General features: G+C 40.9%; 1 protein-coding gene and 2 pseudogenes across 2 annotated transcripts in view; 1 reads left to right on the forward strand and 2 right to left on the reverse strand.

Annotated features, from left to right (window-relative positions):
* Nucleotides 1-24,590, reverse strand: part of GCH1 (GTP cyclohydrolase 1) — a 50,657-nt gene that overhangs the window by 11,775 nt on the left and 14,292 nt on the right. For both annotated transcript variants that reach the window (XM_012451011.2, XM_064365881.1), the window contains exons 2-3: nt 12,070-12,179; nt 4,941-4,996 (exon numbers count right to left, since the gene is read on the reverse strand). In XM_012451011.2, the coding sequence (XP_012306434.1) occupies nt 4,941-4,996; nt 12,070-12,179 (166 nt within the window). The remainder of the gene's footprint in view (nt 1-4,940; nt 4,997-12,069; nt 12,180-24,590) is intronic.
* LOC135270478 (U6atac minor spliceosomal RNA) lies at nt 4,460-4,571 on the forward strand (annotated as a pseudogene).
* LOC135270403 (farnesyl pyrophosphate synthase-like) lies at nt 22,830-24,505 on the reverse strand (annotated as a pseudogene).

Raw genomic sequence — 24,590 nt, forward strand, 5'->3', positions numbered from 1 at the left:
CCAAGGCACCTTTTTACTTTTTGGCAAGTCTCAAACTGCAAACTACTTATCTACAGCAAACACTGGTTAAATGAATTTATTAACCAATCAAAGAAATATCAGGTAGCTATGAAAATAAACTTGGAATTTTTGGACTAAAAGATGTCCAAGGAACTTCAAGGTATTTTAACTTTTAAAAAAGCTGGCCGGGGCTGGGTACGGTGGCTCACATCTGTAATCCTAGCACTTTGGGAGGTCACAGCGGGCAGATCACCTGAGGTCAGGCGTTCAAGACCAGCATGGCCAACATGGTGGAACTCTGTCTCTACTAAATATACAAAACTCAGCCGGGCATGGTGGCATATGCCTGTAATCCCAGCTACTCGGGAGGCTGAGGCGGGAGAAACACTTGAACCACGGAGGTGGAGGTTGCAGTGAGCCCAGATAGTGCCACTGCACTCCAGCCTGGGCAACAGAGCAAGACCCTGTCTCCAAAAATAAAATAAAATAAAATTTTTAAAAAGCTGGCCAGGCACAGAGACTCATGCCTGTAATCTCAGCAATTTGGGAGGCTGAGGCAGATGCATCACTTGAGACCAGGAGTTTGAGGCCAGCATGGCCAACATGGCAAAACCCTGTCTCTACTAAGATAAAAAATATTAGCCAGGCATGGTGGCTATAATCCCAGCTAGTGTGGAGGCTGAAGCAGGAAAATCATTTGAACCCATTTGCAGTGAGCTGAGATCGAGCTACTGCACTCCAGCCTGGGTGACAGAGTGAGACTCCAACTCAAAAAAATAAAATTTCAAAAAAACCAAGTTGTAGTATAGAATATAAGGTATGATCTTATATTTGTTTGCATAAATATTTTCCAGTGAAAGAAGTCTCCAGTTCTAACTCTGGGGAATGAAAATAGGAAAGAAAAGTTTTCACTTTATTCACTCATTTGTATTTAAGTGGTATGTTGCTTTTATAATCAAAAAAGAAAAAAAAAAAGACTACTCCTTCTGTAATCTAATACCCACTTCACCTTTCTCCCTCATCTAATTCTTACTTCCATCAGTCCACCTGGTTCCCATCCACTGGAACAGGCCTTGTTCCTACCCTCTGATTGGTCTTTGCTCATGCATTAACTATACCTAGAGGAACTTCTCCCCCATTTAGAATTCTGCTCACCCCTCCACCTCCAGGTCTCCTCAGCCCTGCCAGGCCACAGCCATTGTTCTCATCTCAATGAGAATTGAAGCTACAGCAGGCATTTCCATGGCACCTGCAGTCTTGCCCTATGCACTCTCCTTGAGGGTGGCTGCCATGTCCTGCTTCTCTTTGGCCTCCACAGTAGCTGGCACAGTCCTCCTTCACAGTAGGTGCTCACCCAACAGGTCAAAATTCAAGAATCCATATATTCACTCAGTTTTTTTTTTCTTTTTTTTTTTTTGGTGAGACAGTCTTGCCCTGTCACCCAGGCTAGAGTGCAGTGGCGAAATCTCGGCTCACTACAAACTCCACCTCCCAGGTTCAAGCAATTCTCCTGTCTCAGCCTCCCAAGTAGCTAGGATTACAGGTGCCCAACACCAAGCAGGGCTAATTTTTGTAGTTTTAGTAGAGACGGGGTTTCACCGAGTTGGCCAGACTGGTCTCAAACTCCTGACCTCAAGTGATCTGCCCACCTTGGCCTCCTCAAGTGCTAGGATTACATGCATGAGCCACTGCACCCAGCTGAGACTCAATTATTTCTAAGGGAAGAAAATGAATACATGTTTAATGGCTTTTCAGCAACAAAAGAAAGTTCTATTCAAACTAAGTTTATTCTAGAATTCTAGTAGAGTTGAACCAGATCAACTCACTTCTGGCATTTTCTTGTTACTTAAGGCTTTACTGCTTGATATTTGACTTTACTGGCACTGAAAGGTCATTCATTTAAAGGCAAGCATATAACAAACTTCACATACAAGATTAAAATGAGCCAAGTTTTGCTAAGACATTCAGCTTTTATTCCTCTTAGTTCCCTAAATATTCTTACTTCTTATAAGGAATAAGCAGTTGGATAAAATCTTAGTCTTCTTTTCTGTTTAATAGACCCTTTATTCCAATTTTTTGCCAACTATCTGAAAGCAACTTACACTTGGTTCAACTTACACTTGGTTCAATTTACACTTGGTTCTTTGGCTTCGTGTTCCATTTTATTCTTAAATTTTAATCCTATTAGTTTAAGGGACAAATCCCCATGCTAATAATCAACTCCTTTGTATTGTTTCATAAAAGCTTAATTATTTGAGATCTTTTCCTCTCACTTGGAAAGGAAATAACTAATATTATTTCCTTCTACCACCAGGTTGCCATTTATTGTATGATCTTACTGAATCACTCTAGAGTCCATTTCCCATAAAGTGTTAATCATGATCAACAGCTGGTCTTCCAGAAAAGGCTGTTAAATTAAGACCAAGGCCTAATGTGATCTGCCAAGCTTTTTTACAGTATGAAAACTATCCGCTACACCTTTCACATATGGACAGTCTGTTATAGGCGTCAGGAGTGCCAGAATTTCTATATGGGCAAGGTATAGGGTTGGTAATCTTGCTGGAAGGAAGGGTCCCAGGGGACTGAGCCTAAGCCATGTTTGCACAGTAAGCATGCTGATTTAACTTAGACTGTATATTATAAAATGGTAAGAATAACCAATTTTAGTAAAGATACTTTTACTCACAGTTGACATGAAATTGGCTTAATTCATTATTAGCTGAAAGTAAGTTAATAAAAAGTATAGTAAGATTAATTATTCCCAATCACTACCAATACACTTTTTCTCAGCAACTTTTTGGCACTGCCACCAGGGACAGATCACATGCAAGCAGCCAGAATGTTTCTGGATTTGTGCTAAGAGCCTTATTCCAGTGAAGCAATTACAGCTATGATATAATATTCTTTCATGGTGCCAAGCAACCCTGTCTAATAGCAAAATAGCTGAGCAGAAATGAGGTCAGAAACTGGGGAAGTTAAATTTATCTCCTCTACCATCTTTCTCATTGATCCCCAGAGGAAATGAATGAGAAAGTGGAAGTGAAAACAAAGTAAAAGGAACAACTGTTGAGGGCAGCTGTCAGATTGCTGGGGTAGTTTTTACAGATTTCAGCAAAGAACTAAGAAATATGAGGACCAGCATTTCACAACTGTGTTAAATCCCAAGGTCTTCGCAAAGAAACAGGAACACATCAGAGCCACAGCACAGTCAGCTGGTCACAGAAACTCATTTATTCCTTTTCTTTTATTTATTTTTTTGAGACGGAGTTTCACTCTTGTTACCCAGGCTGGGGTGCAATGGCGCGATCTCGGCTCACCGCAACCTCCGCCTCCTGGGTTCAGGCAATTCTCCTGCCTCAGCCTCCTGAGTAGCTGGGATTACAGGCACGCGCCACCATGCCCAGCTAATTTTTTGTATTTTTAGTAGAGACGGGGTTTCACCATGTTGACCAGGATGGTCTCGATCTCTTGACCTCATGATCCACCCGCCTCGGCCTCCCAAAGTGTTGGGATTACAGGCGTGAGCCACTGCGCCCAGCCCCTTTTCTTTTATTTTTTATTTTTTTGAGATAGGGTCTCACTCCATCGCCCAGGCTGGAGTGCAGTGGCACAATCTCAACTCACTGCAATTTCTGCGTCTCAGGTTCAAGAATTCTCCTGCCTGAGCCTCCTGAATAGCTAGGATTACAGGTGTGTACTACTGCACCCGGCTAATTTTTGTATTTTTAGTAGAGATGGGGTTCACCATGTTGGCCAAGCTGGTCTCAAACTCCTGACTTCAAGTGATCCACCTGCCTCAGCCACCCAAAGTACTGGGATTACAGGCTTAAAGATGGCGCCCAGCCGAGACTCATTTATTTCCATTGTGATATGGTCATATAACCTCAAAGACTCATTTATTTCGATTGTGATATGGTCATATAACCTCAAATTTAGCTTGATTATTTTTGAATAATAGAAGCACGTTACCCCACCCCTTCATCTTGTTCTCAACTTACTCTCTCTCTCTACACACATCTCCCAGTATTTCCTCTATCACCCAAAATTCACTAACTTTATACAAAGAAAACATTGGTGGCTGGAGCCTACCAGAGATATATGAACACAAACCCCCCATGTTGACTTCCAGTTAAACACAGATGAACGTGCATGTACATCTCCTCTCCTAAAACCCAAATAAAAATGGCAGTAAAGGAATTTTTTAAGGCATGAACCCACAGGATAAAGAACAGAAAAGAGGACTGTAGCAGGAAAGAAAGAAATGAGAGCAAGGAGAGTGAACACTGTGTCAGAACAAGGGTGAGCAAAGCCAAGACAGGCACAGTCTTGTGTTTGCAGAAACAAAGAACCTAAATGTGAACTGACTGGTCTGTGGGACCCCTGAGATATGCCTGGAGGCATCCAGTGCAGAGGAAGGCAGGGCTGAGGCTGGGGATCCCACAAGGGAAGTCTGAAAGCAGTGTTGCATGAAAGGAAAGAAGGTGAGCACTCCCCTTGACAAGGATAGTAGAGCCCTCAGGCCTGACAAGTCTGACGGCAAGGCACCACAGCTACCCTGCCCAATTTCCTCCCCAACCCCTCACTGTTAGCTAAACCCCCTTAAAGAATATGACTGGACTGAAGGGAAGCTCAGGACCTCTCCAGTCAGAGAAAGCTCTGCAGAGAAAGAGGTGGGCTGAGACTTGCAGGATGTATGTATTAGTGGAAGAAAGGGTGGGAAGTGGAAGAAGGAGCAGGCAATAGGGGACGAGAAGGAAGGGGCATCTGTGTTTCAGGCCCTCTGAGTCTGTGCCTCTGTAACTAGAAATTTTTAAGTTGCAATGTGACTTCCAAATTAGATCCATACTGGTAAAGAGAGAAAGCCTAATGAGAGAGATTCTTAGCACACAAGGGCAGGTCCTATAAACCCGTATTCTTATTCACTGCACAGTCACACTTACCTCGCAAGTTTGCTGAGGCCAAGGACTTGCTTGTTAGGAAGATAACCAATATGGACCTTCAGAGAAGAGATGGAAATCATGAGCTGAGTGAAAATACAGTGCCTTCTTTGTGACAAAATAAGGAGATAGAATATAGTATACTTATATGTAATTTATCATGACAGTGTATTACTTTGAAAACATCTGGAACCGTTAAGACTTAGAAAATGAAACATTTATATACATATTTTTTAAATTACACAAATGCAGTAAAAGAAAAATATGCAAGAATGAGTTCATTAATCAAATAACAAACTTAAAGTACAGTTGTCCATCGGTAATGCAGGGGATTGGTTCCAGACCCCCGTGTATACCAAAATCCTACATACTCAATTCCTGCAGTCAGCCCTGCAGAACCTGCATATATGAAAAGTTGGCCCTCCATCTACACAGGTTTTGTATCCTGCAAATACTGTACAGTTTTTGATCAGTGTTTGGTTGAAAAAAAAAAGCCATGTCTAAGTGGACCTATGCAGTTCAAATTCATGCTGTTCAAGAGTCATCTGCATGGCCCTGATACTTGCCTGTGAAGTTAAACTCTTGACACAAATCTGAAAGTCTCTTCTTTATGGAGGAGAAACATTCTCAAGAAAAGGCAAGTGATCTCATTGCAACAGTAAAATGTATACAGGAAAGCCTTGTTTAAATGGCAAAAATGGTAAACCTAAGTATTGCCATTCCACACATCACAGCAACCTTAAGACCCCACCACGAAGCCCTGCCCCACAGAAGGTCTCCATGCCATTTTATGCTTGGCCTCCTGGTCTCAAAGCTGCTAGAGAGCACCATCTTCCTAAGAGCACAAAAAGGACACTTCTACCACCATGGCTTGGTAAGAACCTGCACCCTAAGAACCAAGTTTTATAGAATCTAATATACAGCCAGGCCATTTCTGTCATTTTAAATGGCACCAATTAATATCAAATATAAAGTTTACCTCTTTTTGAGCCAAATACTAAGTATGAAAAACATTACTTCTCTAAAAGACTAATAGAATAAATGGTCACTTGCAGGCAATTAATTAACTGAATATAAAATTATAGACTCATCACTTCTTGACCTTTTGGCTAACATCAAGTGTAAAATTAAGAGACTCAATAGCATCATGGTTTACCAACACTGTTTCTTTGTTCACTTACTATTTACATAATTGATCTAGTAGTACTTAGTGATTTTCCCCCCATCCATTAGCACTGTGCTTTAGGAATTGGAGAATTCCACCTTATTGCCTTCCTGGTTGGCAGGAGGAAAAAGTAAAATGGCACCTGAACATTGGGTATTTCAAAGAAAAATTAGAAAGTTAAAACTTTCCCATGAACCAAGGTCTTCTATACTGTCTAAAATTTCTACATTTCTATGCAGAAGTAGAATTTTGCTTATTGTTTATATTATTTTTGGTCTTCCTTAAGATCCTAGGTCGCTTAAATGTCCATTTTACAAAATTACTAAATAGGCCAGCCCGTAGCTCATGCCTGTAATCTCAACACTTTGGGCGGCCAAGGCAGGTGGATTGCCTGAGGTGAGGAGTTCAAGACCAACCTAGCTAAAATGGTGAAACCCCATCTGTACTAAAAATACAAAAACTGGCCAGGCATGGTGGCGGGTGCCTGTAATCTCAGCTACTCGGGAAGCTGAGGCAGGAGAATCAATTGAACCCGGGAGGTGGAGGCTGCAGTGAGCCGAGATTGTGCCACTGAACTCCAGCCTGAGCAATGAGAGCAAAACTCTGTCTCAAAAAAAAAAAAAAAAAAAAAAAAAATTACTAAATAATGTATTTTTTAAACAAAGGTAGCAAAAACACAAACACTGAGGAAGTCATAGCAGAAAGTAACGGGATATAAAGCTGAGAGGCTGAGTACAGAATCAGTGCCTTAGATTGGGCTCCAGCCAAGCCACTAACTCTCTCTATACTCTTGAACAAGTCTAATTTGCTTTCTGAGTCTAATTTGCTCAGTAATAGATACCCTTTTAAAGATTTCTTCATTATCAATTGTGGGATTACTAGATACTGTATGCCTCTTGGTGTGATGTATCTGGGTTTTCTGATTGTTTTGTTTTCCCTTTTTTTTTTTTTTTTTTTTGATACGGAGTCTCGCTCTGTCACCCAGGCTGGAGTGCAGTGGCGCAATCTCTGCTCACTGAAACCTCCGCCTCCCAGGTTCAAGCCCTACTCCTGCTTCAGTCTCCCAAGTAGCTGGGACTATGGGTGCATGCCACCAGGCTGAGCTAATTTTTTGTATTTTTAATAGATATGGGGTTTCAACATGTTAACCAGGATGGTCTTGATCTCCTGACCTCGTGATCCACCCACCTTGGCCTCTGAAAGTGCTGGGATTACAGGCATTGGCCACTGTGCCCAGTCTGCTTCTTTTCTTTTTAGAGACAAGGTCTTGTTCTGTCACCCAGGTTGGGGTATAGTGGCATGATCATAGCTCACTGTACCCTCAAACTCCTGAGCTCAAGCAATCTTCCTGCCTCAGACTCCCAAAAAGTAGCTAGGACTACAGGTATGCACCACCATGCTCAGGTAATTAAAAAAGAAATTTTTTTTTCTTTTGTAGTAGAAACAGAGTCTCACTATGTTGCACAGGCTGATCTCAAACTATTGACCTGAAGCTAACTTCCCACCTTGACTTCCCTAGTCCCTAGGATTACAAGCATGAGCCACCTCACTTGGCCCTGATATGATGTAATATGAAGTCCTCAGCACCCCTATGAAGTACTATTTTTTTTTTTTTGAGACAGGGTTTCACTCTCTTGCCCAGGCTGGAGTGCAGTGGTGTGATCTTGGCTCACTGCAGCCTCAATCTCCTGGGTTCCATAGATTCTCCAACCTCAGCCTCCCGAGTAACTTAGATGACAGGTGTGTGCCACCATGTTAGCTACTTTTTGCTTTTTTTTTTTTTGGTAGAGACACGGTTTCACCACGTTGCCTAGGATGGTTTCGAACTCCTGAGCTCAAGGCAATCCATCTGCCCCCTGCTTTGGCCTCCCAAAGTGCTGAGATTACCGGCTTCAGCCACCATGCTCAGCCCTTATGTACTACTTTTTATCAGAAATGTTTAGCCCTAGTTTTATGAAACTTTAGATCTGATCTAGTTTATAGGAAATCCAGAAGCTGAAGGGAAAAAATCCAGAAGATGGGACACTATACTTAATAGCTGGCCTAGTCTCTTTTCAATGGAGAATGTTATGGGTGGGAGCACTATTTTAGAAGAGACTTAAGAGACTTAAGACAAACAAATCAAATGACTCTCCATTGGATTCCTGTTTAAACAAACCAAGAGTAAACATTTGGAGACAATTGGAGAAATATAAATATGAGTTAGTTACTAGAGAGACAATTGGAGATATATAAATTTAACATTGAGACAATTGGAGAAATATAAATGAGTTAGTTACTAGATGCTATTTAAGAATTATTGTTAATTTTGTTTGTGATAGTGCTACTGTGGATAAGTAAGAAAATATTTTAGAGGTATATTAATTGCTAGTATGGGTATTTTAGAGATGCATATTAATAATTAGTGATAAAGAGTTATGCTGTCTAACATATTTTATATTCTTTAATATACTGAGGGAGTTACTACAAACTTACTGGATGTTGTAATCAAACTAGGGTTATGCTTCTAAAAAAAGAAATTTTTTTTTAATCTTCTAGGCTGGCTAAGTGTGGTGGCTCAATCTTGTAATCCCAGCACTTCGGGAAGTCAAGGTGGATAGATCATTTGAAGCCAGGAGTTTAAGACCAGCCTGGCCAACATGGTTAAACCTAGTCTCTACTAAAAATACAAAAAACTAGCTGGGCATGGTGGTTTGCACCTGTAATCCTAGCTGCTTCAGAGGCTGAGGCACAAGAATCACTTGAACCCAGGACGTGGAGGTTGCACTGAGCTCATATTGTGCCACTGCACTCCAGCCTGGGCAACAGAGCAAGACTCTGTCTCAAAAATAAAAATTAAATTTTAAAAAAATAATTTTTTAAAATCTTCTAGAGAAAAATACTAGAAGAAATCTCAAATTTGCTTCAAAATACTTCAGTGGAGACCTCTATATAACAAGATTGGTCCTGTACTGATAACTGTTGAAACTACTTGATGGGAACATGAAACTTTATTATGTTAGTCTTCCTGTTACTTATTTGAAATTTTCCATAATAAGAAGTTTTTTTTTTTACAAAAAGAGAGAGATACCACTACATACATAACAGCATACTAAACTTAAGACAAAGTACCAAGTGTTGGCAAGGATATGAAACAACTAGAAATCTCATATACTGTTGAGAGTGTAAACTGTTACAACTACTTTGGAAAACTATAGGTCAGCATCTAATAAGTTGAAGATTGGTACACCCTATGATCCTGCAATTCCACTCCTAGGTACATTTCTAATAGAAATGCATGTATATGGTCAGGCACGGTGGGTCATGCCTATAATCCCAGTACTTTGGGAGGCTGAGGCAGGTGGATCATGAGGTCAGGAGTTCAAGACCAGCCTGACCAAGATGGTGAAACCCTGTCTTTACTAAAAATACAAAAAAATTAGCAGGGCGCGGTGGTGAGCACCTGTAATCCCAGCTACTCAGGAGGCTGAGGCAGGAGAACCGCTTGAACCTGGGAGGCAGAAGTTGCAGTGAGCTGAGATCACGCCACTGCACTCTAGCCTGAGCGAAAGAGCAAGACTCCATCTCCAAAAAAAAAAGAAAGAAAGGAAGGAAGGAAGAAATGCATATGTATACCAACAAAGTATTGATAGCACTATTGTTTGTAATAGCAAAAAAAAAAAAAGAGGCAACAAAAAACAATACAAATGTCAATATACAACAATGAAAATAAACTACAATGACAGGCAATGACATCAATGAATCTAACAATGTAGAACAAGAGGGGCCAGACACAAAGAGTACATATTGTAAAATCTTTCCACTTATAATAATTGAAAAAGAAGCAAAACGAATCTGTAAGGTTATAAATTGATAAACTGGTACACAGAATGAATTAGGGATTAAGGAGAAGAGAAATAAGGTGAGCTTCCAGGATGCTAATCATATTCTAGTTGTGGGATCGTTTTTTTGTTTTGACAGGGTGTAGCAGTCTGGCTCTGTTGCCCAGGCTGGGATGCAGTGGCACAATCTCAGCTCACTGCAACCTCTGCCTTTTGGACCCAATCCATCCTCCCACCTCAGCCTCCCGAGTAGCTGGCAGTACAGGCATGCATCACCATGCCCAGATAATTTTCATAGAGATGGGGATCTCTCCATGTTGCCCAGGCTGATCTCAAACTCTTGGGCTCAAGCAATCTGCCTGCCTCAGCCTTCCAAAGTGCTGGGATTATAGGCATGAGCCACTGTGCCGGCCTATTCTAGTTCTTGATCTCTGAAGTGGTAAGGAACACCCTTAAGTTTTGTGCATTTTCTGTCTATTATTTCCATAAAAAAGTGAAAAGATACAATACTTTAACAAAGAAAAAAATGGAGCAAATGTTAACACTTTAGTTGATGCTTATATAAGTATTCATAACACTACTTCTTATAAGTCTTCTGCTTAAAGATTATTAACAAAGAGTCATTACGATGTGGGTGGTGGAACAGGACAACTCTTTGTTCTAAACCCACGTGTTCTCAAATGTATGTTAAATAGTTATTCCTAGATAACATCTAATAACTAACTCAGATTTAAATTCCTCCAATTGACTCAAATATTTTTGGTTTGTTAAAACAGGAATCCAATAGAGAGTCACACATTTGTATTTACATTGCATTTGGTTACATCTTTTAAGTCTCTTTTGTTCTAAAATAGTGCTCCTACCTATAACATTCTCCATTGAAAAGAGAATAAGCCAGCTGTTCAGCAGTGTCCCACTTTCTGGATTTATTCCATTCAATCTCTGGATTTCCTATAAATTAGATTAGATCTAAAGCTCTATAAGACTAGGGCTAAACAATTCTGACAAAAGAAATTCACAGAGGTGCTGAGGAATCTAATGCATTAGATTCACTTTTCCTAATGTAGAAAGGGACGGAAATGAATCCACAAACACCATAACCTCTGTTACAAGGAATTCGTCAATTATTATTGCTCATGACATGCCAAACATACATATGTATCTTAAATCAAACATTATTCAAGTTAAAATAAAGGGCATCTCTAGGTTGGGATGCTAATAATAAATAAATAAAGGGTAAAGGTTTTCAGAGCCTACAGTAGCTACAAAAAAAAGAGAGAGAGAGAGAAAGAAAGATGTGGCTGGGGGTGGTGACTCAGGCCTATAATCCTAGCACTTTGGGAGGCCAAGGTGGGAGGATCACGAGGTCAGGAAATCAAGACCATCCTGGCCAACATGGTGAAACCCTGTCTCTACTAAAAACATAAAAATTAGCTGGGCATGGTGGCGAACACCTATAGTCCCAGCTACTTGGGAGGCTGAAGCAGGAGAATCACTTGAACCTGGGAGGCAGAGGTTGCAGTGAGCCAAGATCGTACCACTGCGCACCAGCGTGGTGATAGAAAAAAAAAAAGAAATATGCTACTTTAACCTCATTTTTTTTTTTTTTTTTTGAGAGCAAGTTTCACTCTTGTTGCCCAGGCTGGAGTGCAATGGTGTGATCTCAGCTAACTGTAACCTCCTCCTCCCAGATTCAAGCAATTCTCCTACCTCAGCCTTCCCAGTAGCTGGGATTACAGGCAGGCACCACCATATCCAGCTAATTTTTTTGTATTTTTAGTAGAGATAGGGTTTCACCATGTTGGCCAGGCTGGTCTCGAACTCCTGACCTCAGCTGATCTACTCCCCTAGGCCTCCCAAAGTGCTAGGATTACAGGCGTGAGCCACGACACACAGCCTTAACCTCATTATTGTAACCTATTAACATGGCATTTAACAAAAAGGCTTGGCCTGAGGGCCTTCTGCTACTTTGGTTTTTGCTTTTTAAGTTTCAAGTTATTAGGTTAATAAAGAATGACCACATATGTTTAATTATAAATACCCGGGATATCAGGAATTGGCAGCTAAAAATTTTAAATATAATTATTCTGACTGAAAAAAATTCATTATGTTTTAAATCACTGGCAAACAACAAAGAGAACCTTACCTTTCCAACAAATGGAACCAGGTGATGCTCACACATGGAAAACATGTCTATGTCCTTCACTATCACCATCTCGTCATGATCTTCATCAAATATAGCATCATTTAGGACATCTGAAATCAGACGCTTGCTTTAGTATCATTTCCAGTTTTACGGAAAGGTAGACTTGAAAAGCTACCATGGATAAATATGAACAGTCAGTCACCATAAACAAATGTTAATCTTCCCTAAAATATTAAGGGAATACAAATTAAAACTAAACATTTTTCCTTATCAAAGTAGCAAAGTCTTTTTCTTTAAGTTACATTTAAAAATCTTTGATACAGTGTTACAGTGTTAATGAAAGATTATGAACATATCTGCAGTATGGAAGAGAAGGGAAAAGGGAGGGAGGAAAGGAAAAATTATACCAAAATAAAACAGTGGCTATTTCTGGCAGTAGAAATAAACCACTTTCACTTTCTTCCTTACATTTTCTTCTACTTTATATTTTGTCTATAATCAATATGTAAAAAACCGTACCTGAGAAAAACACTAATCCTTAGCCCTCTGACTTCCGAGGCCAGATATAAACACTTGTAAACTTGACCTCTATTATCGATTCCCCAAGTAATTTTCTACATTTGTAAAGTGTTCTATATATTGTAGGCTAGCATCAGACTTAGTCTAAACAGTTGCCTTCATAAGGAAATAAATCCTATAGTTTGTGTGTGTATGCCTTTGTAGGTAGGGTTTGGAAGATGAGCAGTGTCTTAAGCTATAGACTCTGGCACATCCAGTCAGACGTACAATATACATTTTTTTTAAATTATTTTAAAAAATTGCACTGACTTAGCCTCAACTATGCTATCTGCAAAGGGGAAGATTAATTAGATGATGCCTAAGAGAGTTCTGAGTTCCCTAACATTCTGTGACTGCAAGAACATCCTGTCCTGGATGCTGAAGAGGGAGAGAGGGAAACAATACACAATCCCCACCAATCATAATATAGCCAAGGTATTGATAATAGGTGGGTACCCAAACAACATTGTAGGTAAACACCCTATGATATGGAACTTCTTCAGCTATATTGTCAAATAAGAAAAGCAGCTACAAAGAAATAAAGTAGGATCTCATTTTTGGAAAATAAATATATATATAGAAAAAAATTGCACGGATACATAGACAGCTTAGCAGACTAGATACATCAAGACACCTAGCTGTGTAATTTCAAGGATTTGGGGGATATGCAATATACATAGTAGAATTAGAGAAGGGAAGGGATGTATTAGAGCTTTGCACCTACAGCTCTTTCTCCTCAGAATGGCAGGCGGCTGAGTGAGTCACAGGAAGATGGACAAATGCCACCCACACTCCCTGACCTTCCATGGCTCCACCGCTACTAGAATAGGGGGCTCATAGAGACTGAGTCATTATGTAAACCACAGTTATCACCCCGAGTCAGGCTATTCAAAGATACATTTGACTGTGTCGTAGAAAAGTCACTAGTGTGGTCAAGAAAAGTGAATATGGCAGGGTTAGACACACATAGACAAACAGACACCCCTGGTAGAAGTGGCTGAGAAGACCCCAGGAGAAAAAGGCTCAGTGTCACTAATTAAGTGAGTGTTTCTTCTCCCAAAGCACTTTTCTAATCTGAATATTCTGCCCCACCATCAGTAATATTTCTGAAAGACGACCAAAAATAGATCCTAAATGTTTCCAAAAGTTTCTTGGATTTCTCCCCATGATTTTAATATGGTATTATCGCCACATATAGCTTACTAAAATCTTTAGTCACACAAGAAATATTCCTGGAAGGAAAAACAAACCAAAAAAAATTGTCTTAAAGAAAAAAACAAGAGAGAATCATCAAATATAGGAAGCATTTGTTTTCTCTGGCAAAGAATCAGAGCGTTTCCATCCTAAGCTCTGACGACAACCATATGGCCCATGTTAAAGTCAGCCCTCAAGGCAGGCAAAGTGAAGATATGGTTCCAGGCCGGGCACGGTGGCTCATGCCTATAATCCCAGCACTTTGGGAGGTCAAGGTGTGTGGATCACCTGAGGTCAGGTGTTCAAGACCAGCCTGGCCAACATGGTGAAACCCCATCTCTACTGAAAATACAAAAATAAGCCAGGCATGGTAGTGCACACCTGTAGTCCCAGCTACTCAGGAAGCTGAGACAGAAGAATCGTTTGAACCTGGGAGGCAGGGGCTGCAGTGAGCCAAGATCATGTCATTACACTCTCCATCGGAAAAAAAAAAAAAAATCCAGCTCCATCACTTATTAGTTATTAGGTCTTCGGCAAGGTACTCTGTACCTCAATCTTCTTGGCTATAAAATGAACATAAATAAAGTGCCTACTTTACAGGGTGTCATGAGGATTAAATGGGCACATGTGTTTAGAACTATGCAGGCGGAACAAGTGCTAGTTATTGTTATCACTGTTATTATTACAATTAAGATTGAGGGAGTTGCAAAGCTATGTATCTCCCATGCACATCGCAGTACATGAAAATTTAAAAAGCAATAATTTGCCTTAACAGAGTACAGAAAAGGAAAAATAGTAACTTAGTGGAGAAACCTGGCAGAGGCTACCTTAACCAAGGGATCAAGGTTAACTTTGCCAGTAACAGGACATACTGACATCAGGTAGCTCTTGATAGGGCACAATGAGAAGGGCACATCATCTCTGTGGTACTCTTCCCAAAAATCCGTAACTGCAGCCTAATCATCAAATTGAGGGACACAAAATACCTAAACAAGCACTCTTAGAAAGCATCAGGCCAGGCACAGTGGCTCACACCTGTAATCCCAGTGCTTTGGTAGGGCAAGGCAGGAGGATCACTTGAGCCCAGGATTCTGATTCTGAGACCAGCCTGAGTAACACTGCAATATCCCATCTCTACAAAAAATTTTAAAAAAAAAAAATTAGCTAGGCATGACAGCACACTTCTGTAGTCATAGCTACTCAGGAGGCTAAGGCAGGAGTATCACTTAAGCCCAGGAGTTTGAGGCTGCAATGAGTTATGACTGCACCCTCCACTCCAACCACAGTGACACAACAAGATCCTGTCTCTATTTTTTAAATGTTTAAAAATTAAAAGAAAACTAAAATAAGGCATCAAAGTCATGAAAGACACAGAAAGACTAAGGAATTGTCAGATTGTAGGAAACTAGAGAAATGGCAAGGAAAATCTGAATAAAGTCTATAGTTTAGATAATAGTATTGTACCAGTATTACTTTTTAAAATAAAGTCTGTTGTTGTTGTTATTTTTTTTTTTAGAGATGGGGTCTTGCTATGTTGCTCAGGGTAGTCTTAAACTCTAGGGCTCAAGCCATCCTCCCGACTTGGTCTCCCAAGTAGCTGGGACTACAGGCATGCACCACTGCCTGGCTCCAATATTAATTTCATTTATTAAATGTTGATAATTGTACCATGGCCATGTGAGATGTTAAACATTAGGAGAAAGTGTGGAAAGGGTGTATGAAAATGAAAACTCTATTATCTTTGTAATTATTCTGTAAGTCAGTTTAAAATTGTTTCAAAATAAAAAGGGTTTTTTTGTTTTGTTTTGTTTTGTTTTTGAGACAGAGTTTCACTCTTGTTGCCCAGGCTGGAGTTCAATGGCACGATCTCAGCTCACCGCAGCCTCTACCTCCTGGGTTCAGGCAATTCTCCTGCCTCAGCCTCCCAAGTAGCTGGGATTACAGGCATGCACCACCACACCTGGCTAATTTTTACTTTTAATAGAGATGGGGTTTCTCCATGTTGGTCAAGCTGGTCTCAAACTCCCCAGGCATAAGCCACCACTCCCAGCCCAAAAAAAAGTTTTCTAAAAAGCAAAAGGACAATGTCCATCAACCGGAATGTATAAACAATGGAGTACACCTAGCAATAAGATGGAATGAATTACTGATACATGCAATAACATGGTTTGAGTCTCCAAAGCACACTACAGTGTGAAAGAAGACATCCATAGGCAGAGGAGACTACCTGTGTTCCAGAAAAGACAAAACTATAGTGACAGAAGGCAGACAGGTGGCTTACCAGCGCCAGAGAGGTGGGAGAGTGGACTTCACTGCAAAAAAAAAAGGAAGAAACTTTTTTGGGTGATGGAAACAGTTCATATCTTCACTGTATGAGTGGCTATATAACTGTATATATTTGTTAAAATTCACATTGTACATATAAAGTAGGTAAATTCTATAGAAGGTAAGTTACACCTTAATAAAGCTAACTTCAAACATAATTTTCAGGCTGGGTAATCCTAGCACTTTGGAAGGCCAAGGTGAGAAGACTGCTAGAGAGCAGGAGTTCAAGACCAGACTGGCCAACCTAGTCAGATCCTGTTGTTACCAAAAAAAAAAAAAAAAAAAAAAAATTTAAAGTATTACATGGTGGCATGTGCCTATACTCCTAGCTATTCAGGCGGCCGAAGCAGGAGGAGCCCTGAATGCAGGATAGGAGTTTCAGGCTCCAGTGAGCTATGATCAGACCACTGCATTCCAGCCCGGGTGACAGAACGAGACCCTGTCTCTAAAAATCATAGTAGTAATAATAATTTTTAAAATTGTAGTATAGTATGTAACCTTTTGTGTAATGAAAGTGGAAGGAGGAGATATTAACATATACATACATGTATATGCTTATCTGCAAAAAGAAACACTGGAAGGATCAATTTAAAAGCTAGTAAAAATGATCACCTATAAAGTACTAACAGAAGAGGAGAGAAGGGTTATGGATGAAAGGGAGACATCTTTGAATATAATTTGTTATATAGTTTTGACCTTGGCATCATGTAAATGTTTTACATACTAAAATAAAATTAAACCAGAGAGAGAGAGAGAGAGACAGACAGAGAGACAGAGAGAGACAGAGAGAGAACCTAGTGATCCTCATACAGCTAAATGCTTCATGTGATAATGGAACACTAATCCGTTGCCTATATTCCATTTTATTAAAATGAACCTAGACTATAAGCTTGACCTAGCCAAATCATTTTTCTCAGTAATTAAGTTTCCTTGCTGTATTTACTTATGTTTTGCTCCAACAAATCTAAAAGCTACCATCTGTAGATAGTAGGAACAGTACACTATCATATATTGTTTTAATTTCCTGCCTGTTATCAGCAGCAAGAAGGTAACCCTGGAAACAGAGATTTAAGGCATTCTGTTTCCTACTGTTGGCCATAACCACAAACAAAGCAAAGCAGCCTCTGCAAGTGAAAGGTGTGTTTATAACACCACCACACGATGTCAGTTTTCAGGTATGCATTTCTAATGTCATTCATAATTAAGCAATGTCAACAAATAACACTGCTGGGTAACATCCCTCAAGTATTTAGTCTTCCAGGACTCTTTCCTGAAAGTATAATAAGACAGGCCCACAATACAAGCCCAAGTGCTCATTTGCTTTTTTTTTTGAAACAGGGTCTCCCTCTGTTGCCCAGGCTGGAACGCAGTGGTGCAATCTCAGCTCACTGCAACCTCTACCTCCTGGGCTCAGGTGATCCTCTCACCTCAGCCCCCTGAGTAGCTGGGATTACAGGCTCAAGCCACCATGCCTGGTTAATTTTTGTATTTTTTTGTGGAGATGGGGTTTCGTCATGTAGCCCAAGCTGGTCTCAAACTTCTGAGCTCAAGAGATCTGTGAGCCTTGGCCTCCCAAAGTGCTGGGATTACAGGTGTGAGCCACCATGCCTAGCCCCCAAGTGCTTATTTAAGCATCCTTCGAAACAGGGGTTTCCAGACTCCCCCAGTGGGCCTGTTAAGACACAAATCTCTAGGCCCCACCCCTACGGTTTCTGTTTCAGGTGGTCTGGGTAGACCTGAGAATTTGCATTGCTAACAAGTTCCCAGATGATCCTGATGCTCCAGGTCTAAGAATCAGAATGCCCCTGGTTTGAACTATTCCATGTTTTGTGCTGCTACATAGAACCTGCATCTCTTCAAATGTGCCTCCTCAAATACATAGATATATATTTAAGGACAAACAGACCTGTTTCTGCTAGGGAGAAAGTGAGGGGAAGGTAAATGGAAACCCTGGGAAAGATTTCCTCAAAAGGAAATTTCCATCCAATGGAGTTCCCTTTTAACGCACAATATAGGAATTAATGCTGTCTGGGATATCTGGTTATCAGCACCAACAACTGCAGCTATCGGAGGAAGCTGGAATTTACACCGGATGCATCTTCCTGGAAGAAAAGCGTTAAAAGACAGTGGAAGATGACTCGGAACATTTGAGTATGCATCCATCCTAAAGGATAGAAAAGAGCTAATGGAGTCTGCCTACTGGTTTTAGAATTAAGAGAAGAGTCAGAGAGAAGTGCCTAGGGCATCACGCCTCTTTGCTTTAGGCTGGAATTAAATCAACTCAAGGTCTAACAAAGAAGCCTATCCTGATTTGGTGGAGAATGTTCCAGACCTTTGTAGTACCATCTAACATCAGAGCTGCCTCCACCAACATACAGCCTGTATTTCATCATGCCTACTCCCATGATTATTTGTGCTCACGTCTCCCAAACACACTGGGCTATAAGCTGCTGGGTTAAGCATTGCATCTGAAGGCTTTGGAGTTTCTACACAGTTCCCTGTAATGTCATGCACAACATTGGAGTTAAACATAGATCTTCCATGTTTATCCAATTAATATGTCTGACTTTACCTATGATTCACTCTTTTTCAAGACAAGGTCTTATTCTGTCACCTAGGCTGGAGTGCAGCAGTGCAATCCCAGCTCATTGCAGCCTCCACCTCCCAGACTCAAGCAATCCTCCCACCTTGGCCTCCCCAGTAGCTGGGACTACAGGTGTGTGCCACCACATCCAGCTATTTTTTTTTATTTTTTGTAGGAACAGGGTCTCATTATATTGTCCAGACTGATCTTGAACTTCTGGGCTCAAGCAATCCTCCTGCCTCAGCCTCCCAAAGTGCTAGAATTACAGGTGTGAGCCACAACACTGGACCAAGTCAATTCCTTAAAATACATTTTTAAATGAAGGGACTCCAAAGAAATTCATGTAGCCAAGGGAACATAAGAATTGTCAGCTGGCCACAGTGGTTCACACCCGTAATCCCAGCACTTTGGGAGGCCAAGGCAGTTGGATCAATTGAGGCCAGGAGTTTGAGACCAGCTTGGCCAACATAGTGAAAACCCATCTCTTCTAAAAATACAAAAATTAGCTGGGTGTGGTAGCATATACCTGTAGTCCCAGCTACCTGGGAGGCAGAGGCACAAGAATCACTTGAACCTGGGAGGTGAAAGTTGCATTGAGTCTAGATCGCACCACTGCATTCCAGCCTGGGCAAGAGAGCAATAGCCTATCAAAAAAAAAAAAAAAAGTCACCACATTCTTGTGGGTAATAGCAAAAATAGAGAAGTATGAATCAGAAGAGTAATTACCCAGTTTGGGTAAACTCACAATAAAATACGATCCCCATTGAAAACCCATTGCAGGTTAAGGACTCAAAAAAAAAAAAAAAAAACCGAGAAATGAAAGTGAGTAAATTTGGGCTGCATTTCTAAATCCTTAGAAGGATATTCAGTGTAACAAGCATGTAGCAGAAGGATATGTAGAGTATGAGCCATTTAAATTAAGTAAAAACAATGTTACCTGTTATTTGTAAACATACAGAGAAAATGAAAGTATAAAAATAGACATGAAAGTGGCTGGCACAGTGGCTCACACCTGCAATCCCAACACTTTGGCAGGTCGATGCAGGCAGATCACCTGAGGTCGGGAGTTTGGGAGGAGCCTGACCAACATGGAGAAACCCCATCTCTACTAAAAATACAAAATTAGCCAGGTGTGATGGTGCATGACTGTAATCCCAGCTACTTGAGAGGCTGAGGCAAGAGAATCGCTTGAATCCAGGAGGCAGAGGTTGCAGTGAGCTAAGATCACTCCACTGCACTCCAGCCTGGGCAATAGAAGGAGACTCCATCTCAAAAAAAAAAAAAAAAAAAAAAGGGGGACCAAATTCAGGATAGTGGTTACCTCTGTAGTGAGATGATAACTGGATCAGGAAGTGATAACTAGGAAGTGTAAACAAATATTAAGATTTGCTAAAACCGGATGCATTTTGATTAAACTTGTTCTTCATACCATCTTGTATATTTGGGACATTTCATTAATAAAAATGTTTTTAAAATTAAGGTGTTCCTACACAGGCTGGCATTTTGTTTTTTCCCATAAAAAAAAAAAAAAACACCATTAAAAAATAGGTTACCTTTGCATGGAGGGGCTAAAGGAGGGCAAGGAGGAGTACACAAGAAGAAGACCCAGCCAGCTTCACACAGGGCTGCAAACTCCTTCAAAACCCTCCCTAAATCACACCCTGCAACTCAAAGTCTTCCACCCTGAAGATGGCATTAAGACGTTTTGCTTTCTACTGCCTGTTTGAAAAATTTATCCTACAAGTAAAAGCAATGTTAAAACAAATTCAAAGAATAAAAAAAAAAAAAAAAAAAAATCACTCTCTCTGCTTTCACTTTCATCATGAGTACACCTCTTGTTAGAGCTTCCGACACTCACAGCTTTTTGCGCTTACCAAGACAGAGTTTGGAAAACTTGGCCAAAATCAGCATGAACCCAAACATTCCACAGACTGACACAATGGCAGAAACTAAGACGACTAGACAACCAGTCACACCATCTGCTGGAGTGCGCAGAGCTGCCGCACAGCTTTGATATGCTCCACAAACTTATTTCATAAACTGTAGTTTTGTCAGCAGGAAAGACCTAATGTACTGAAAAAAAAAAAAAGTAAAAGTTTGGTTATTTTGGAAATTTTCACTCCCCTCATCTTTGGCAAAGACAAATTCATATGTTGCTCTTAGCTATTAAAATATAGCCAAAGCTATTGAAATAGATGTTCTCAGCTGCCCTCAAAATAGTACTGACATGCATGTTTCCTTCAGCCAACCCAGTACTGGTGAGCTAGTCTCATCCTCTCAGCCAGCCTTGTCACGAACACTACGTTTCTTGGCAAGAGTTCAAGTTTTCACATATAAAGTTATCTTTACTAACATTTTGCTCCTCATTACAACAGTAATATTCATGGAAGTTTATTGGTAAGATGTAGAAATAATGAAATGAGAAAGTGAAAGCACATATACTTTCTCCACCCAGATGCAATTACTTTACTGGCTCTTAGGGGAACCACATACACAGTGGTTCAAGATGCAGAATGGTAAAGTACAAGGAATGCAAAGAGTCTAGAGACCCAAGTTCTAGTGCAAGCTTTGTGCCGATTGTGTGACCTGGGCTTCAGTGTCCTCAGTTAAGAGGATGATAGAAGAGAAGCTTAACATGACTTCCAGGGTCCTGGTTTGCACAACTCAGGGGTGTTGCTCACTGATGCCAAATTACAAGTTCCCCTTTTGCCATACTGCTCAGCTTTTGAGATGTCCATGGCAGTGGCCAGGGCCTCTCTGTACTGAGGTAAGGGGAAAGTACCTGTTTTAAACTGCTTAGATTTATTCATGGACAAAACTGAAGGCTGCCAATCATGTACCTTATTATTAACTCAAAGCTATCCAAGCCAAAAAATTCTCCTTTCTGGTCTCAGTTTACTATTCTGAATATTTCTGGTAGACCAAAATTAGAGCCTTAAAAACTGTCTAAGGAATCAAAACAGCATATTCAAGGAGTCATTTTTAAAAACACACACACACACTTGCCAAATTTAGTTTTTTAAATGGATAATTTTGTGTATCTTTCACAATCCAGCTGTTAAACCAAAAATGGAATTTACAAAACAGATGGTGATAATAAGGTCTGGTTCACAGCAGTTCTAAAGAAAAAAACACACCAATCTGATTAAACTATCCATTTGCTTCAAAAGCCTCTAATAGGCTCATCCCTTATCATCCTACATTGACTTATACCACGAGACTTCATACAGATGGATGTTATGAAACCATCTGTAATCCCATCCAAGTAAGTACCATCAGAGTGTGCAAGCCACCATCAGTAGTGACAGATGAAGAGATAAGGGATCATCCTTCAGAATAGGAGTTCCCAAATACAGCCAATCACAGGGAGCTTTGGAAAATACAGTGTCCCAAGCCACCCAGCAAAAATCTGATTTACTATGTGTATTGATGAACCCAGGATAAGTCTCTTTAAAATCTAAGTGATTCTGATGACCGGCTGGGGTGGCAGCATACAGGCTTGAGAGCTGAGGGTACATAAGGGTTAAAAACAGACCCACTGCTGGCCCAAATTTGCTGTTTAGCAAGGTCAAACAGTGGGCAATTCCTCACTATAACCCTCACTACAATCACCATGTCATTCCTGTGGAACACCATGAGGCCTGTACACCGCCAGATGGAGCAGTGGTTGGGTGGAGGCAGAAACAAGGAGTAAACTGGAGCCAACTCTACCTAAAGAAGGTGGGGCAGGAAAGACCCACGTAAAGGACCCACCTTTACTTTCTGCTGAAGCAAATTTTAGAAATTTGTGAGGACCTCATATCAGAAAGCTGTACCCACATCCTAGAAAAATATCACTTAAGAAACCAGTTGCATCCTATAGCTAACTCATTAGAAATCAGTGTCTAGGGTAACACAATCAAGTTTTCATAGTTCTGAGCTGAACACAAATCTATCAAACCACGACCTCAAGCAATTTGAGATCTTCAGAAATAAGAAACCTAGGTGTAAAAATATTTGGAGAATGACAAATATTCTGACAGTTCACATAAAGGAAAACTTGCAGGCTGAGAGAAAACAATGTGATTGCATTGAAGATTAAAATTCTACCCAGGCCTAAAGGTTAACTAGAAGGAAAGGTGGAGAGGTTTCCTAGAAAGGAGAAGGAAGAAAAGTACCAATTAAGATAAGATACAGAAGTAGGAAACAACAAAAGGAAAAAAGCCAGTAGGGGTCTATGCGTGGAACAGAAACCAGATTCCCTTCTATCTTAGAGCATTTTTCTTTTTTCTTTTTAAGGTTACACAGTAGTTCATTGAGTGCCTCCTCTCCCGGCCCTTGCAGTCTCTAGGTCACTTTTTCCGCTTGGAGATTTTGCACGCAAGCCTCAGGAAGGTGGCTGGGGCAGGGGTGAAACACATTGTTCAATGAGACCCATAAGGTGGCTGTAACCATCTTCCACATGCTGCAAGAACATGGCCAGCAGATCCAGCTCCTCACACAATGCCTCCACCTGGGCCACCTTCTCAGTCTCCTTCTGCCTTTAATTCTCCTGCAGGATCTGGTGCTGTCCTGGAGTGGCCCGTTGCAGACAATGAACTGTCAGTCAGCTGCATTTGTTGTCATTTGTTGTCCTGGATGTCAGTACAAACTCTGCTGGTGGTGACACTGGGGTCCCCAAAGAGGTCAAGGTAATCATCCTGAATCTGAAGGAACTCTCAACTCCAGCAGGATCTTCCTGTCATTGGCCCGCTCTGACCCACTCCTTCTCCCCATTGAAGTTTGCCATAGACATGGCTGCAGCTTCAGGAAGGTATGGTAGAAAGCTGTTTTATACTTGACAGTAGATCTATACCTCTTTTCTGTCAAGTGAATCTGTCAAGATCCACATTGCCCTAGGGGGCTGTGCTGAGGTCCAGGGTCTGCCTGATCTCAGTCTAACAGGAACTCTGCAGGAAGTGCTCTATCAAGTTCTGGTAATGAGCTTCGACAGGTGATAGATACATGCTTCCAGAAGCATAGCATCATTGATGGCATCCAATCCTACACCTGGCTTCTGATACAAGCATATCTGCCCCCAGCAAATGAGGGACAAATCCATGATGTCATCTGCCACCAGGAAGAAAGCTTGCAGCACCAGGCACGGTGGCTCATGCCTATAATCCCAGTACTTTGGGAGGCCAAGGCAGGTGGATCACCTGAGATCAGGAGTTCAAGACCAGCCTAGCCAACATGGTGAAACCCCATCTCTACCAAAAATACAAAAATTAGCTGGGTGTGGTGGGATATGGCTGTAGTCCTCGCTACTCTGGAGACTGAGGCACAAGAATCACTTGAACCCAGGAGGCAGAAGTTGCAATGAGCCAACACTGTACCACTACACTCCATCCTGGGCAACAGAGTGAGACTCTGTATTTAAAAAAAAAAAAAAAAAAAAAAAAAAAAAAAAAGGCAAGCTTGCAGCAGTTCCACAAAGCAGCCCAGTGAGGACCTGCTGAAGACTATCAGCATCCTGTTTCCTAGGCTCTGCCAGCTCCTGGAATGCTACTAGCACCATCAAACCCTAGTGGTGCTTGTCTCCAGTAGCAGTGTACTCCAGGACTTCTTTGAGCCAGGTAATAGCACCTCCTATCTCTGGGTGTCCCATCTCATCCTCCGTCAGCACCCTGACAATCTAGGAGAAGTGCTGGATAAAATCCTGCTTTTCTTGGGCATAAACATCTGGATTTCTGGACTCCATTCATTTGGTTCCTGTGAGTTCCTGCTTGAACAGCATTTTTCAAATTAAATTTTACATTTAGTTTGTGATTTCTTTCAAGCCTTACCACAACTCTGCATTAATCAAAACCAGTTATCGTCCCCACTTTACAGATGAGGAAAT

Source organism: Aotus nancymaae, unplaced genomic scaffold (assembly GCF_030222135.1).
Source record: "Aotus nancymaae isolate 86718 unplaced genomic scaffold, 86718_ANA_hifiasm-v0.15.2.pri h1tg000062l, whole genome shotgun sequence".
Classification (NCBI taxonomy): Eukaryota; Metazoa; Chordata; class Mammalia; order Primates; family Aotidae; genus Aotus; species Aotus nancymaae.